General features: G+C 47.1%; 1 protein-coding gene across 1 annotated transcript in view; it reads right to left on the bottom strand.

Annotated features, from left to right (window-relative positions):
• Positions 1–15,529, bottom strand: part of TG (thyroglobulin) — a 238,068-nt gene that overhangs the window by 161,922 nt on the left and 60,617 nt on the right. The window contains exons 27-30 of the mRNA XM_004373014.2: positions 13,785–13,955; positions 4,518–4,583; positions 2,314–2,394; positions 534–671 (exon numbers count right to left, since the gene is read on the bottom strand). Coding sequence (XP_004373071.1) covers positions 534–671; positions 2,314–2,394; positions 4,518–4,583; positions 13,785–13,955 — 456 coding nt within the window. The remainder of the gene's footprint in view (positions 1–533; positions 672–2,313; positions 2,395–4,517; positions 4,584–13,784; positions 13,956–15,529) is intronic.

Here is a 15,529-nt window from a genome sequence, read left to right as displayed (position 1 = left end):
CATGGATGATGGATGGGTGGGTGGATGGATGCATGGACGAATGGATGCATGGATGGATGGATGATGGGTGGATGGATGGATGGATGGATAGGTAAATGGATGGATGGGTGGGTGGGTAGATGATGGATGGATGCATGGATGCATGGATGCATAGACGGATGATGAGTAGATGGATGATGAGTGGATGGATGGATGCATGGATAGATGCAAAGTGGGATGAGTGGGTGGATGGGTGCATGGATGCATGGATGAATGGATGGATGGATGGTTGGATGGATGGATGATGGGTGGATGGATGGATGGACGACAGATAGGTCTGGGAGCAGAGTAAGATCAACTACATTTTAAGCTTCTTGAAGTTCAGGGTTATGTCCTATATTTCTTCTGTATCACCCATGGTGCTAATACTATAGTGATCCTTGAGTTATGCCATTGAGTTCAATCCTATCTGTTTCTCAATAGTTGTTAAGTTAGGACTGTAATGCCTGACCACAGGGCCTAGAAGAAGAATGATGTGGTATATGGATACTTACGAGAGAGGCACCACAGGTTTGCTTGCTGGGGTGAAAAGAGGTGTTTGAAAAGCCAGTGCTGCTGGCTGGGCAGGCTTCGGTTTCCACTGACAATGATCTGGTTAAGGTCCACAGGGGAGAAAAGCTCTGCTACCAAATCTGAAAAAGAAAGAAAAAGTCAACTCCCTGCACCTTTATCTGGACAGTGAACAGAAGAGAGAGAGAAATGGCTGCTCTTATTGGCTTCCCTGAGTTTGTCTCAAACACTCAGAATAACTGCAGTAACCTAAAGCAGACAGGAAATTCCTGGCTGTGTTTGGAAGCAGAGAGGCCGTTCTTGGGGGTGCTGAGCAGCACAGTTGAGTAAACAGGCACGTGGAGAAGCCACAAGGCCTGACTGGGCGCTGCAGTCTAAAGTGCCTTCTCCTGCAGCACATGAAGCTTCTACTAGAGAATTTCTGAAGGTGCAGAGGGACACCCACTGCCCAGGGGAGTCTGGACAAGTGTGAGTACTGAGCCTAGTTTCAGATCTCTGACTGGGACCTGCAATGTGACAGGCAACACAGGAAGAGAGATGGAATGGGACGAATTTTAGTGAATGCTTGCTAAGAACCAGGCTCTGTGCTAGGATCCTAATAACTACTCTCCCTTAATAACAACTACCAAGTTTTGAGCCCTTACTCTGTGCCACTGCATTTACGTAGTTACTTCCTCGAATTCTCACAATTGCCCTAGCACATGGATACTGCTAGAACTCTTATTTACAGAAGAAGAAACTGAGGCTCAGAGGAGATGACCCACTTAGAGGTGCACATGCTGATAGAGGCAGAACTGGGATTGGAACCCCGCTCCCCTGACACGAGAAGCCACACTCAAAACCAGGACTCAGTCCTCGAATCCCCACGTCAACTCTAGACATGCAGAATGAACTCCTGCCTACCAACAGCTACACTGGGGGTTGAGCCCCATTGTCAGTGGTCTGTGCACATTATCTCATTTGATCATCAAAAAACTCTGGGGTGGGGAAGGAAACCACCATATTTTGGGGCATCTGTTAAGTGCCAGGTGTTCTACCTGGTGTGTTATCCAATGGGATAAGAGGAAGGCAAGATCAGTTTCACTCTAAACAAGAGGAATTTGAGGCTCTGAGCAGGTAAACAAATTACTCAGAGCCATGCGGTCAGTAGAGAGTAAGGGCATAAAAGTGCTCCAGCCCCATTCTAGCTGCTTTGCAGCATGGTGGTTGTCTCCTTGTGCCTCCCTCCAGTCAGGACGCTGTAGGCTCTGGAGGTAGAGAGGGCTCTGGCATCACCTTCTGTCCCTATTAAAGGGTGGACTCATGTCTCCCAGGAAGTGCAATGACTCTTTTTCAAAAGACTCTCATAGATATGTCATTCTTTAAACAATTCCAGAATATTTCAATTGATCTTACACTCGTCAAGATTTACATAAGTGGAGGCACTGATTACAATCAGTGGAACCTCGCTCTTTAATTGTTGGTTTTATGGGTTTGGTTTTGTTGTTGTTGTTGTTTTCTGTTTTCATTATTATAGCTGTTGTTTTGCCTTCCAGCAGCAGTGGTGACTTTGCAATGATTTTGCCTCACTTTCTGTACCAACTGCCCAGTTGAGGAGCTGCCATATTTATGAGATGGATAATTGGGGTTAGAAGCTTGGAGGCAAATCTGTACTACAGAACAGAAGGATGTTAATGGGTTGATTCATTGATTAAACCCCCGGCACCACCATCTTGTCTCCACAGCCAGGCATCCAGGTGTGCGGACAGCTTTTCAAGTCTGTACCTGTTTCTGCTGGAGATGCTGGCCTTGGTGCCATGTGTCTTCTACATCCCACAGACTCAGATCGAGACCCCATGTCAGAATCTAGAAGGGAAAGGAGGAGAGTCATTCTAATGTTTAGAGGAGGCATTCCTTTGGTCAATAAAAAGGTAATGGCAATGTGGGACATTCTCAAGGTCCACAGCCAGGTCCCTCAGACAAGATCTGGAACAAATCCAGTGGTATAGGTCTGCACACCTTGGCCTTTTGAGGAACATCAGTCAACCTCTGGTTAACTGAACTATTACCGTCCCTGATATTGAAATTATTTACGTTGCAAAGCAGTTTAGAGCTAACAAAATATGTTCATACATACTGGTCCTCAAAACACCTATGAAGGTAGGCAGTAAGATTTCCACATTACTGCTGAGAAGACTGAGACTCGAGAGGTGAAATCATTTATTGCACACCCTCAGGAGGTAAGTTACCAAAACTAAACCAGTTGCCATTGAGTCAATTCAAACTCATTGTGACCCCATATATAGATGAATTGGAATTTGAAAAAAATAAAATAAAATCTCCACGTTGGTAACAGGCCTTTCATAAAAGCTGAGTGAACCTATGGGGAGGAGACTACGGGGACAGTGTCTGGGTCTCACCCCCAGCACTTCCTGGCTAAATGTCCTCTGGGGCACTGCACTCAACTTCTCCAAGTCTCATTTTCCTTATCTGCAAAATGAACAAATGTCACCCCATCTATATATCTGCTTTATAAACCAAAAAAACCCATTGCCATCAAGTTGATTCCTACTCATAGCGACCCTATAGGACGGAGTAGAACTTCCCCATAGGGTTTCCAAGGAGCGGCTGGTGGATTCGAACTGCTGACCTTTTGGTTAGCAGCCATAGCTGTTAACCACTGCGCCACCAAGGTTCCTATCTAGTTTACAGATATGAATAAATGAGAAAAGAAGAGTATAATCTCATTATACAACTTTAAAAACTCCCTCCTCCTTACCAACACCACATTAATTAGCACTTACTGTGCTCCAGGTGTTCTGAGCACTGTACCTGCATTGCCTTACCAACTCTTACACAGCTCTACGAATAAGAACTATTTCTCGTCCCTATTTTACCCATGGAGACTCTAAGGCTCAGAGGGGCTAAGAGATGTGCTCAAGGTCACACAGGTGTTAAGTGACAGAACCATAATTCGTATCAGTCACTCCAAGTCCGTACTCTTTGTACTCTGATCTTTTCCACTGTTTTAGTTTACAGGTGTAGAAACAGCTCAAGGAGATGAATGAGGAGGGATCGTGGGAAGAGGAGGGAAGTGCTGGGGGAACTGAGGACCTTACCACATGCTTCTAACCCAGCTCTTATCACCTGAAATATACCTGCCCACTCCCTTGTCTGCCTCCCTCACAAGACTGGGGTTATTGAAAAGTTAGGGTTGTGCTTTATGCATCTCTGTCTCCCAAATGCCTCCCACAGTCCCTGGCTCTGGGTGGCCCTTGGCCACTGTTCGTAAACTCAAAAGAGGACAGGAAAGCAGAGAAAGGAAAAAAAAAAACAAACTGAACCTCTTGCCATTGAGTCGATTCCAACTCATAGTGACCCTATAGGGCAGAGGAGAACTGCCCCATAGGGTTTCCAAGGGGCAGTTGATGGATTCGAACTGCCAACATTTTGGTTAGCAGCCGAGCTCTTAATCACTGCACCACCAGGGCTCACTGCATCACCAGGGAAAGCAGAAAGGAGGTGCCAAATGTGGACCTGAGCCCCCACTTCGCCCCAACCTGTTCCATGCGCCCAAGCAGGAGCCCATGACATCACCGGCCTGGGGCCTGTCCCATCAGCCCAAGCCTTGGGAGAGAGGCAGATGGGCCAAGCCCCTTGGAGAAATGCCTCCTGCTCATATGCAAAGGTCTCAGAGCTCCCATCTCGAAAACAAGGGCAGCTTGTGTTCAGGGAACTTTATCTCAAGGGACCCAGTGCTTCCTTCCTGGGTCCTTTCGCGGGTTTCCAGACTTGTCATTTTTCCTTTAGACTTTGCTATTTTATCAGATGAGGAGTTGAGGCCCTTCCCTGTCACACAGAGCATCCACCTGGGAAGGAAACCTCTCCACTTTTCTCTGCGGGCAGCAGAGCGCCCTGTGAGAAGTGGGCACAGACAACCTCAGGCAATCCGTGTCCTGCCCTCCCCCCACCTCCGCCAGGGAGCTTACCTTTCCAGAGATAAACCCGCTGGAAACTGGAAAACGTGTCCTGTGTTCGGTCCAGGGGCGTCAGACCTGCAACGGTGGAAGATGGCTGTCTTTCTGAGCTTGAGTATTCTTGCTCTCACTGCGTACCGACATGACCACCGACTGCCTCATTCCCTCCCCCAACCCCCACACTGGCCCTTCTGGATCTGAGACCTCTGTTTCCTGAACAAGGTGCAAATCCAGAAGCCTCTAGAGGCCTTCTTCCTGTTCTCAGTTACAAAACCACAGCTGTTCAAACCCCCGGTGTCTTGATCAGGGTACCAAAGGGACTCTGAGCTGCCATCAGCCTGTGACACAGGAGGGTCATGTAAGGAGCTTAAAGAAAACAAAGCTTATAAGACACTCGAGGGCTGTGTTAGTTTTACATGTCGCTTAACTGCTCTGAGACTCTTGCCTCATTGGCAAATGGGGATGGGAACTGTGAGGATGGCAATCATGTGTATAATAACCCGTCTAGTGTAATCCTCAATATCTGGTACGCACCCAATAATCGGTAGTGACTATTATTTAATTACTAGTATTATTAAATTTCCCATTCTGCCAAACTATACTCCCCTGGACACCACCCTGGATAAGGCTGGCTCTGCCACACCATTTCTTGATGGTCAGGGCTGCCTCTTTTGCCCCTGAGCATCCCTAAGTACCTACGAGTTCCCCTCCCAATATAAAAAGCTGAGAAAACACACTCCAGGAAAGAGCTGCCTGACAACTTGAGACATCAAGAAATGGTCGGATTTTGCTCTTAATTTTAATGAAGAGTCATTTATTGAGCCATGACCCTTTATCCAATGCTATAAGGAAAACCTTCCGTACGTTAACTTCAACCTCACGGCTGTACTATAAGGTAAAGTAGGCATTTTGGTCCCCAATTTCCATGTGAAGAAATCAAAGTCCAGAGAGAGAGGTTAATGCCAGAATACAAAGCCCACCTGTGTGGCTCCATATCTCATGCTTTTAACCACCTCACCAAAGGCAGGATAATATGTTTTAAAATTATGTCCATCCGATATGGTCAGAATGTCAAAGTTTCTTGTGTTTAAAGAGGTGTCCACTCAACTACCTGGAAAACTCAGGTATCAAAGTGATGCCCCCCACCCCGAAGGCTGACCATGCTCTGTGCCACGAGGTGACCTAAAAACACTGAGCTGCGCTGCCGCTGGTTTTGCGTCTGACGTGGGAATAAACAAGGAGACCAGAACTTCGCAGACTGCCCAGTATTGGAGAACACATTTCCTTAAGGGACCCACTTGTAATTTTCCCATAGCCTTCTTCAGGGGGTAGAGGCATTTATTAAAAAGTTAAGGAAGTGAAAATCTAAGCTCTCTGGGGGACCCAGGACTTGGATCTCTGAAAGTTTGGGACTTGTTCTACACACTACGGAGGAGACCATACCAACGCAGAGCAGGGGGCCACCTGCTCAGTCCGTGTGCCATTTTTACTGTCTCCTCATGATACCAACATTTGCTTACTATGAAATTCAGGCTATGGGGCTTTGGACCTTTTCATGAGGGAAATCACTGGATTTATTTAAATTTTTTTATACCCAAACCTATTTGGTATACTGACACTTTCAAACTGTGTGTGTGTGTGTGTGTGTGTAAAATGTACGTAGATATATATTTTTGGTAATACCAAAAGATTGGCAGTTTGAACCCATCCAGCATCTCCATGGGAGAAAAGACCTGGCAGTCTGCTCCCCTAAAGATCACAGCCTAGGAGATCCTGTCAGGCAGTTCTACTCTATCACATGCAGTCGCTATGAGTCGAATACTGACTTGATGGAACCTAACAATGACAACAGATACTTTAGGCCACGTCTTCTGCATTCTGAATCTTACTTAGCCCGTAAGAAGTTTGTAAAATGGTATCTTGTCTCTAGGGTTTTTTATTGCCTTGAAATTGAAGACCAAAACCAGTTGCATTTGAGAAAGCGTTTACCTGGGAATAGTGCTGAGCATTTCGGTCAGGGCCTTCAGCAAATATTAGTTCACATTTCCATACTGACTCCTTCCTAAGAGCAATAACCCTTGGCAGAATTCCAAGAGGGGGGCCTTCAGCAGCTCCCATTTTTGATGGGGTGTAGCTTTCATGTTGCCCTCATCACCTTCTTCTTTGCTGGTTTGTGTGTCCTGCTTTACATAGAGCGGAAAGTCCTACCTGCCCCCAGCACCCAAAGAAAGCGGTGCTCTGCACAAGTGCAAGCTCCCAGAGGCAACATCAGGCCCTGAACTCGCTGAACGGTGATAGACAGGACAAGGTCCCCTTATGCACTTTTGGTCAGGCTCAAGGAAATGGAGCTCTGTGTTTCCAGAGTGGGAATCATGATGTCTTAACTTCATCCTGGGTTTCTGTCCATTTCAATACAATTCAGTCCAATGGAATTCAGTTAAATTCAGCGAATGTATGTTGAGGACCTTTCGCAGGTCTGGAAGCTCATCTGATCAGTATCTACAGAGACTGTTGTCTCCTGGGAAGCATCTTTGTAAATAATTCCACCAATAGTTTTTGTTATCAGAATGATTACCTTCTCTCCAACGGAAGGCAAAGAAGACACTTTGAGTAAAAGTGATGACATTGACCTTATCCTCATCACCTCCCATCCCTATCCCCTCACCCAAACTCACCTCCTCCTATGCGTTCTGATGGTACCACCTTCTTCCCCGGTACCCCTCTCAGAGTCATCCTTGGCTCCTCCCCCTCCATCAGTTTCCACATCCAACCAGGCAATTTCCTACACGGTTCTTAAACCCACCCACTCCTCTCCAAACTACACTCTTAGCTCAGGCCCTCCCACTTCTTCTAACATCCTTAGCCTTCTAACTGCTCCCCTGCCTGCGGTCCTGGCTCCCTTCCAGCCCTCGGCCATACAGCCTGGAGAAGTTCTTCCTGAAATGTAAACCTCCCTCCAGTCCTGCAATAGCTACAATGGGTCTCAGAGCTAGTGCCTTGCCATATGGTTCTTGCCAGTCTGTGCAGCTTCGCCCCAGCTCTGCCCCCAAGGTGCCCGTCCTCCCAGACATCTCAAGATGCTTGCTTTCAGGCTTCTGCATCATCATCACACACGTTTCGTTCCCTCTGCCTAGAATCCTTCCCCCTTTCACTTGGCCAATCCCTACCCATTCTTTAAGAATCAGGTTCTGCACCACCTCCTTCTGGAAGTCCTCCTTGACCCCTCTGCTGGATCTGATGCCCCACCTCTGGGTTCGCCCAGCACCCTACAAACACCTGTCTTTGATCTCACACCTGATAGTGATTGTCCAACTCCTCCAATGAACTATGAGCTTCCTGCGTCTGGGACTGGACCTCATTCTTCTTCATGTCATCCACGCCTAGCACAATCCCTGGCACGGTATGGGTGTCAGTACATAAATGAATGCAAGAATGAATGAATGAAGGGGTAATAATCAATGCTACTCAGAGCAAGACAAATTAACATAGCGCCTCATCCTCCCAAGCATAAGAAGGCTGACCACCGAATTAGGCTTCCTAACGCACCATTCTGTTCATGCACTCCTTTGCCCAGAACTTCCCGAGCACCATATTGCTGGTTATGAGAGGGTCCGTAGAGTTAAAGCAAAAGTGTTCCTCCTCTTCCTTGCTAAAAGATCTTTTAAGGTAGAACCATTTGGACTGCCTGGACATCTCTTCCATCCCTTCCACCACAGCTGAGTGAGAATATCCCTGCTACACAAACTGCCTTCCAGACTCCGACGCCTTGAAATCAAGGCTGCAGGAACACAAGCTTAGCACATCGGAAGGCATGGTGTGAAGCTGATTCTTCAGGAGCTTGTGTGCAGAGCTTTGGGCATGCGGGCTACCATTCATCTACACCCTCAGAGTGGTCAGGACGTCAAATGTGAAAACATACTCCAGGGGGGGTGGAGCAGCACTGAAAACTGCTGTCCAGAAGCCCCACCCTCAGACAGGGCGCCCTCTGTCCCTAATTAATACCAGGGGCTTTGCTAATTAGCATAGTGAATGCTGGAAACGTACAATTAGTGGTGAAATTCGTAGTGCTCAAGACATGTGGTTTGGCTAGAACTGCTGAGGACCACCCCTCCCCTGCAGGAAGAGAGGGGAGAAGTCCGTAGTCCAATAGCCCTGGGTGCCCTGAGCTGGGTTCCGGAGTAAGCCCGCGACTAGTCACTGACATACAGGGTCCTTGGTCATTGGATTTTGACCAGAAGGTGAGTTGCATTCTGCTTTGAGAGTATTATTGTGTGTGTCTCAAATGATCCTTTCAAATAAGGTGAGAGAGGAACAGGCCTGGGTCTTCCCTGAGTTCACAGAGCAGGCTGCGGAGTGGCTTCTGAACCTGTTTGCTAATCACTGCCTGTGTGTGTGGCAGAATTCAGTCTCAGGCTTGCTTTAGTTACAATCCGGCAGGGAATTGTCAGCGGAGAGGTCCCCAATCATCAGAGATTGCCATTACTTAGAAAAACCAGGCAATCTAGAACAGCCAAATTGGTTTAAGTAGGTTCAAAACAGCTATTCCGGCTGTTAGAGGTAATTGTCATTAAAATCTCAGAAAAGGCCCTCTTTCCGGTCAGGCGGGACCTGACACCCGTGGCTTGGAGGTATGACACGAGGATGAGACAGTGTCCTGAGGTTCCGCCTGGCAAAGGGTGTCCTGGGGCCCAGCCTCAGGGGAACGAGGCCTGGCCAGCTGTGCCTGCACAACGGTATTCACCCCGGGAGGCTATCGGTTTACCTCTCTCCTGCTCTGGACAGTGAGCTTCCTTTACAGGGGCCAGATATTAGGAGGTCCTCCTTTCCACCTCCCAGCTCACTGCCTGGCACAAAGCTAGAGCTGAATAAAAGATCGTGGAGGAAATGGAATAGAGCTGTGCTTTACGAGCTAGTGACCTTGGGCAAATTACTTAACCTCTCTGAACCTCAGTCCTCTCCTTGGTAATGAAGAAAATACCATTCGTCTTCAGGACTTAGAGAAGTAATTGAGGTAACATATGCAAAATGAAGAAGATGCTGCCCATTTCCCATTCAGGCCTCCAAATGGCTGCCTGTTTCCCATTCAGCCTTCAATTGTCAGTACCTGCACCTGTACCTGAAGCTTTTTTCTAGGACCTGCAGGAAGCCTTCCACTGCCTGAGCCATGGTGGAGGGCTGGATGCATGAGGAGTCAGCCACGCTTCCAGCAATCCTCAACCAAGCAGTCTTGAGAGTTGGTGTATCAATACCCCAGTTCCTTTGCCCCTCTGATGGGATCATTCTAACGTGTGTGTTTGTATTGCATGGATTCCCAGATTCCTCATGGGACTAAAGTCTAGTCATCCCCTCATGCAACAGGCTTAAGAGTCCACCTTTCATTGGTTGTCTCCTCTCTTCTCTATCATTTCCCCCATGTCTGTAGTTACATTCCCTGGCCTTCCTAAATAAACTACATGCCCCAATTCTTGTCTCAGGGTCTGCTTCTGGGAGATCCCAAACTAAGACACAAAGCACAGAGCCAAGTGCATGGTCAGCACATAATCCATGACAGCTATCAAAAATAATTCCTATGATCATTTTACAATGGACCATCCTATTTTTAGATACTCATCAGGCATCTAACTCCAGGTACATCTGGTTACAATGAGTTCATAGACGCATTGTAAGTTTCTCCACCTAGCATGCCAGGATAATGACAATCACTGATACAAAACAGCCTCCTCTACAGGGAACGCCAGGCATCAGATTGAGCCTCACAGTTGCTCAACAATTTTAAAACTTTTGGATTCAGAACAAACCCAGGAGTATTTCTGCCAAGGCCTCCCCCGACCCCCATCAAATTTTAAGTCCCTACAGACATTAGGGGACACTTAATCTGCCTGCTTTTATTCATTTGCACTTCAAGACATTGTCAGAAATGAGCCCTGTGCAATTCCAGAGCTTCCTAAACCCTTCTTCTTACGAATAGGAAGGTCGATGCAGCCAACCCCAAATCGTGGAAAACTTCCAGTGCCCACTGGAAATTTGGGGGACACAGAAGTGGATTTCTCTCAAGAACATTCATCAGCCCGGACACAAAGGACAAACAGAAACCTGATATTCTCAGCCATCACGCGTGACGACAGGAAAGTGAAATGTCATGGAAAGCACTATCCCTTCAAACTGGATACAATGGCCTCCAGGTACTTAGGGGGTTTTGTACCTTCACAGTACTGGATGAGCTGATCAGCGAGAGCAGATGTCCAGGTCCAGCACTCCTACTGAGCATCTCTATTGGATGCAGAGTTTTGGGGCCAGGGACTAGGGATTCAGGAAGGAATGCCTTATACTATAGTCTGTAGAGCACATTAGCACTTCATTCTATCGTATATAGAAGTGTGCCCCATTTTACTGATGGAAACACTGAGGCTTTGGGTTTAGTGCCTTGAACAAGATCACAAAGCTGGAGACAGAAGCAGGACTCAATTCTAGGTATTTAAAACCCAAACCATTATTCCATGACCTCTAGCATCTACCTAGTGCTATTTATTCTAGACAGCATTCCTAGTTCACATGCATTTCTCCTTTAATGCCCGCCCCCGCCCCCGAGGAGGCAGAAGTCAACATTATTCTCATTTTATAATTCAGAAGACTAAGGCCCAGAAAGGCCATACAATAAGTAAGCATTCGCATGGGGATTTGAATTCTGGAGTCTGATTCCAGAGTCTACATTGTAATAAAGACCATCTAGCCAGTTGTTCAATGGGAAGGAAAAGAATGACCCTCAACCAACTTTAGGAGGGATAGAGTTTGTCCTTATTGTTTCTAGCCCCTTTCTGTGTTTTTTCAACCATTCTATGGGCTCCTCTTCTGTTTTTCAGAGCCCTGGAATCTTCACTCCTCTTTGTTCCCATCAACACCTGCTCTTGGGAAAGGGTGGAAAGGCGATCTAATAGCTAGTCACACTTTAGTATAAATTTAAAGCACTACCTTTTTTTCCAGGGGTTAATTGTATGTAAAGCCTAGTTTGTTATTGTGGAAAGGAAGATAGTGTGTCTTACTGTTCCCAATTGGAGGTGACCTCTTGATCACTCTGTGTATGAACCAAAAACCCCATTGAGTCGATTCCGACTCATAGTGACCCTATTAGGACCGAGTAGAACTGCCCCATAGAGTTTCCAAGGAGCTGCTGGTGTATTTGAACTGCCGACCCTTTGGTTAGCAGCCACAGCTCTTAACCACTACGCCACCTCTGTGTACAAGGCAACCTCTAATTGAGGCCATCATGAGTAGACCTCAGTCTACTGAAATCTCCATCATGAGGCACCCTTCTGAAAGCCTTGCCCTTACCCCAAAATCCACTCACTCACACACACACACACACACACACACACACAAAATACTGAAAAACAAACACACTTCCAAAATCTTTTGGTAATCATTCCTTCTCAGGGAGGCAGACAAGGGCACATTCTTATTTCTTGGGCACAGACCAAGCACATGCTCTGTGTTAAGCAACGCACTCTGGATTTATTGCCCAGGAATATATCTTACGTCCTTCTTGAAATGTCTGCTTTCACTCTGGACTACCTCTTGGAATAATGAATACCATATGTTTACTACCCGTGATATAAATAAGCTATTTGGTTTTATTTACCACAAACGATCTTCACTTAAGCTCCATGGATGTCCACCAAATCCTGAGATACTTTTTCCATGCTTTGGTAAATATGCCCTCAGCAGCTATTATTTATAGTCTCTATTTTCGGGTTGATTCCCGATACTGTGAATCCAGAAATTACTAAGAGACAGTCCAGTCCTTAAGATATTAACAATAAAATGACGAAGTTAAAAAAAAATACAACGATAACAATATCACCTAACATTAATACTCTCCTATGTGTCAGGCACTTTACTAAGGTCTTTATATGTATTTTCGGTGAGTGTTGATATAGAGGGGCAGCTAAGAGCATTAACTTTGGAGCACAATAGCTGGTTTTAGATCCTAGCCCTTCTACATATAAGGTATGAGACCTTGGGAAGTTACATAACCGCTCTCTCCCTTGGCTGTAAAATGGGGATAATGATAATAATAGCACCTCCCTGAAAGCATTGTATTGAGAATTAATGAGTTAATGCAGGTCAAGCCTTAGAGCAACGCTTGGCTCAGTGAACACTGTGTAAGACAATTAGCTTGCTGTGGTTCTTGCTATTGTTTTAATTGATCTTCACAGCAACGCTGTGAGGTGAGCACTGTCATTATCCCCAACTAGGCCTGAAGAGATCTGTCAGCTTACTCAAGATCACACAACTGGTGTCCAAAGCTGGGATCGGACACCGCAGGCAGACTCTCAACCAGACACAGTTCCAGTAAGAAAGCTCAGAGAGTGAGGGGAGCCCACACGGGAGGGAGGGAGCAGTAGGCTCTGCAGGGGTAGTCAGGGAGGGCTCCTGGAAGCCTGAGGGCTGCAGTGCATTGAGATGTGTGTCTCAGAAGCTCCTTGGTGGGGGGCGGGGGGGAAGGAGTCTCTGTCAGCCCTTGGGGAGCCACGTCCCTAGAGACAGGAAGCCCCAAGAGTTCCCACCAAGACTGGCTCCTCTGGCCCCCTCATCACAGCTGCTCAGCCCAGGGCTTTGAATTGGTTTGTTCTGGTTCAATCCCCTGCTGAGAATTTATACATAAGAATGTATATGTAAGAATCACCTGGGGATCTCATTAAAATGTATCTGCCATCTATAACCCAACTCATGGCGACCCAAAGCACAGCAGAACAGAACGATGCCCAGTCCTATGCCATCCCCACGATCAGTTTCGGATCAGACCATTGTGATGCATAGGGCTTTCATGGGCTGACTTTTGGAAGTAGAGCACCAGACCTTTCTTCCCTAACTGTCTTGGTCTGGAAGCTCCGTTGAAAGCTGTTCAGCATCATAGCAAGAAAGAAGCCTCCACGCTCGTTCAGAAGGAGGATGAGAAGCACAAGGAGCAGAGCCAGGCATCCCAGCCAAGTCCAGACTAGGTCAGCCAGCTGCCAGCCAACCCCCAGATGTGAGACTGATCTCTGCTGAGGTCAGCAGAGCTGCCCAGTGGAGCCAGCCTTCCACCAGCCGGCCTGCAGCCTGTGAGCTAAATCAACGTTCTTGTTGAATGCAGCTGAGATGCTGTGGTTGTTTTTTAATGCAACATTATTTGTACAGTGTTCTTCTCGGATGTATAAATCCCTCAGCATACAGAAGGAGCTCATAAGACAGCAGAAGACCTTGCCCATGAAGGAACACGGGCAGAGTGCAGAGACTTACTCTGGATGAACTCCTGGCCTCCCAGACGCAAGGTCACTTGGCGGCTCCCCTGGTCATAGGTCACACCAGGGCACGTAGTGTTAGTAGCCTGGGCTTCAGGGGCATCCCTCCAGTCTTTGACACTGCAAAGCAGGATGCTGGGGGAACTCAGCAACCCACAGATGATGGGGCCTGCAGAGTGATAAGAGGCAGGAGAGGTCAATGTGATGGGGAATTAGCAGGGACCTTTCAGAAATTCCCCCTCTGTGCCCTGAAGAGCCTGTAAGATGGGGACAGGCAACAATACCTTGGGAGGTAGACAGGGACACTGGAACTCAAGAGCCTGGTTCCAGTTGGGTTATTCTTTCTTTTTTTTTTTTAATTGTGCTTTAGGTGAAAGTTTACAGCTCAGGTTAATTTCTCATTCAAAAATTCATACACCTTTTTTTGTGACATTGGTTGCAATCCCCACAACATAAGAGTACACTCCCCCTTTCCACCCCCGGTTCCCTGTGTCCATTCATCAGTTCCTGTCCCTTCCTGCCTTCTCATCCCGCTTTTGGACAGGAGTTGCCCTTTGGGTCTCAGATATTTGATTGAACTAAGAAGTATGTCCCTCACGTGTGTTATTTTTTGTTTTATAGGTCTGTGTAATCTTTGTCTGAAAAGCAGGCTTCGGGAATGGTTTCAGCTCCCAGTTAGCAGAGTGTCTGGGGGCCTTAGTTTCAGGGGTTCATAAATGTAGACAGAATTCGAATTCAGTTAGGTTACTCTTACTTGATTGCCCTACAAGTTGTTTTCCAGGAAAATTCCCGAGAGCCGCCACCATGCCCGCTACCCTCGCTTCTCTATTAAAGCTTCCTCTCCATGGGGTCGCCGGCAAAGACACCCCCACCAATCCCACTGCAGATGTTACTGCCTGAATCCTCTGTCACCATTTTCTAGCCCCAACCTACAAAGTGATCTTTTTGAGGCTTCAAGGAGATCAGCAGATTGGGGAGAACGATTTTCCTAGTTGCTGATAAATAGTGGAATGGCAGGCAGGCACCAATTGCCTTGGCAATTCCCAGGCCGAGCCATGGAGCACGAGAGTAGCAGAGGTTACAGTGAGGGCCTGGTGAGGGCTCAGAGGATCTCGTGGTCTGCCTGTCTCTCAAGCCAAATAAACACCCAGAATAACGGAATTAAACAATAAACCAAACCAAACCCAACCCATTGTCGTCAAGTCGATTCCGACTCAAAACGACCCTGTAGAACAGAGTAGAACTGACCTATAGGGTTTCCAAGGAGCACCTGGTGGATTTGAACTGCCGACCTTTTGGTTAGCAGCTGTAGCTCTTAACCACTATGCCGCCAGGGTTTTCACAACTAAACAATTAAACAATAGACAGGGTGTATTTTTTCTTCTGCACTCAGGCCTTTGAAGAGAAACCCATGGGGCTTTCTTCTTTAGTGCTAAAGTCCCTGAGTGATGCAAATGGTTGACGTGCTCGGCTGCTAAATGAAAGGTTTGGAGATTCAACCCCACCCAGAGGTCCCTCGTAAGAAAGGCCTGGCAATCTACTTCTGAAAGGTTACAGCCTTGAAAACCCTATGGAGCACAGTTCTATTCTGACATACACTATGAATCAGAGTCAACCTGACGGCAACTGGTTTTTTCAAAGTCTCAATGCAGGCTCTGCGTGCTGGGGGAAGGGGCTTGGGCCACGAGAGAAGCCACTTTTCTGATCAGCTCTACTGGCTGCAAGTAGCTTCTGGTGAACCTC

This window comes from Trichechus manatus, unplaced genomic scaffold (assembly GCF_000243295.1).
Source record: "Trichechus manatus latirostris isolate Lorelei unplaced genomic scaffold, TriManLat1.0 scaffold00022, whole genome shotgun sequence".
Classification (NCBI taxonomy): Eukaryota; Metazoa; Chordata; class Mammalia; order Sirenia; family Trichechidae; genus Trichechus; species Trichechus manatus.
Note: the sequence above shows the minus strand (reverse complement) of the source record. Positions and strands in the feature narration are given on the sequence as shown.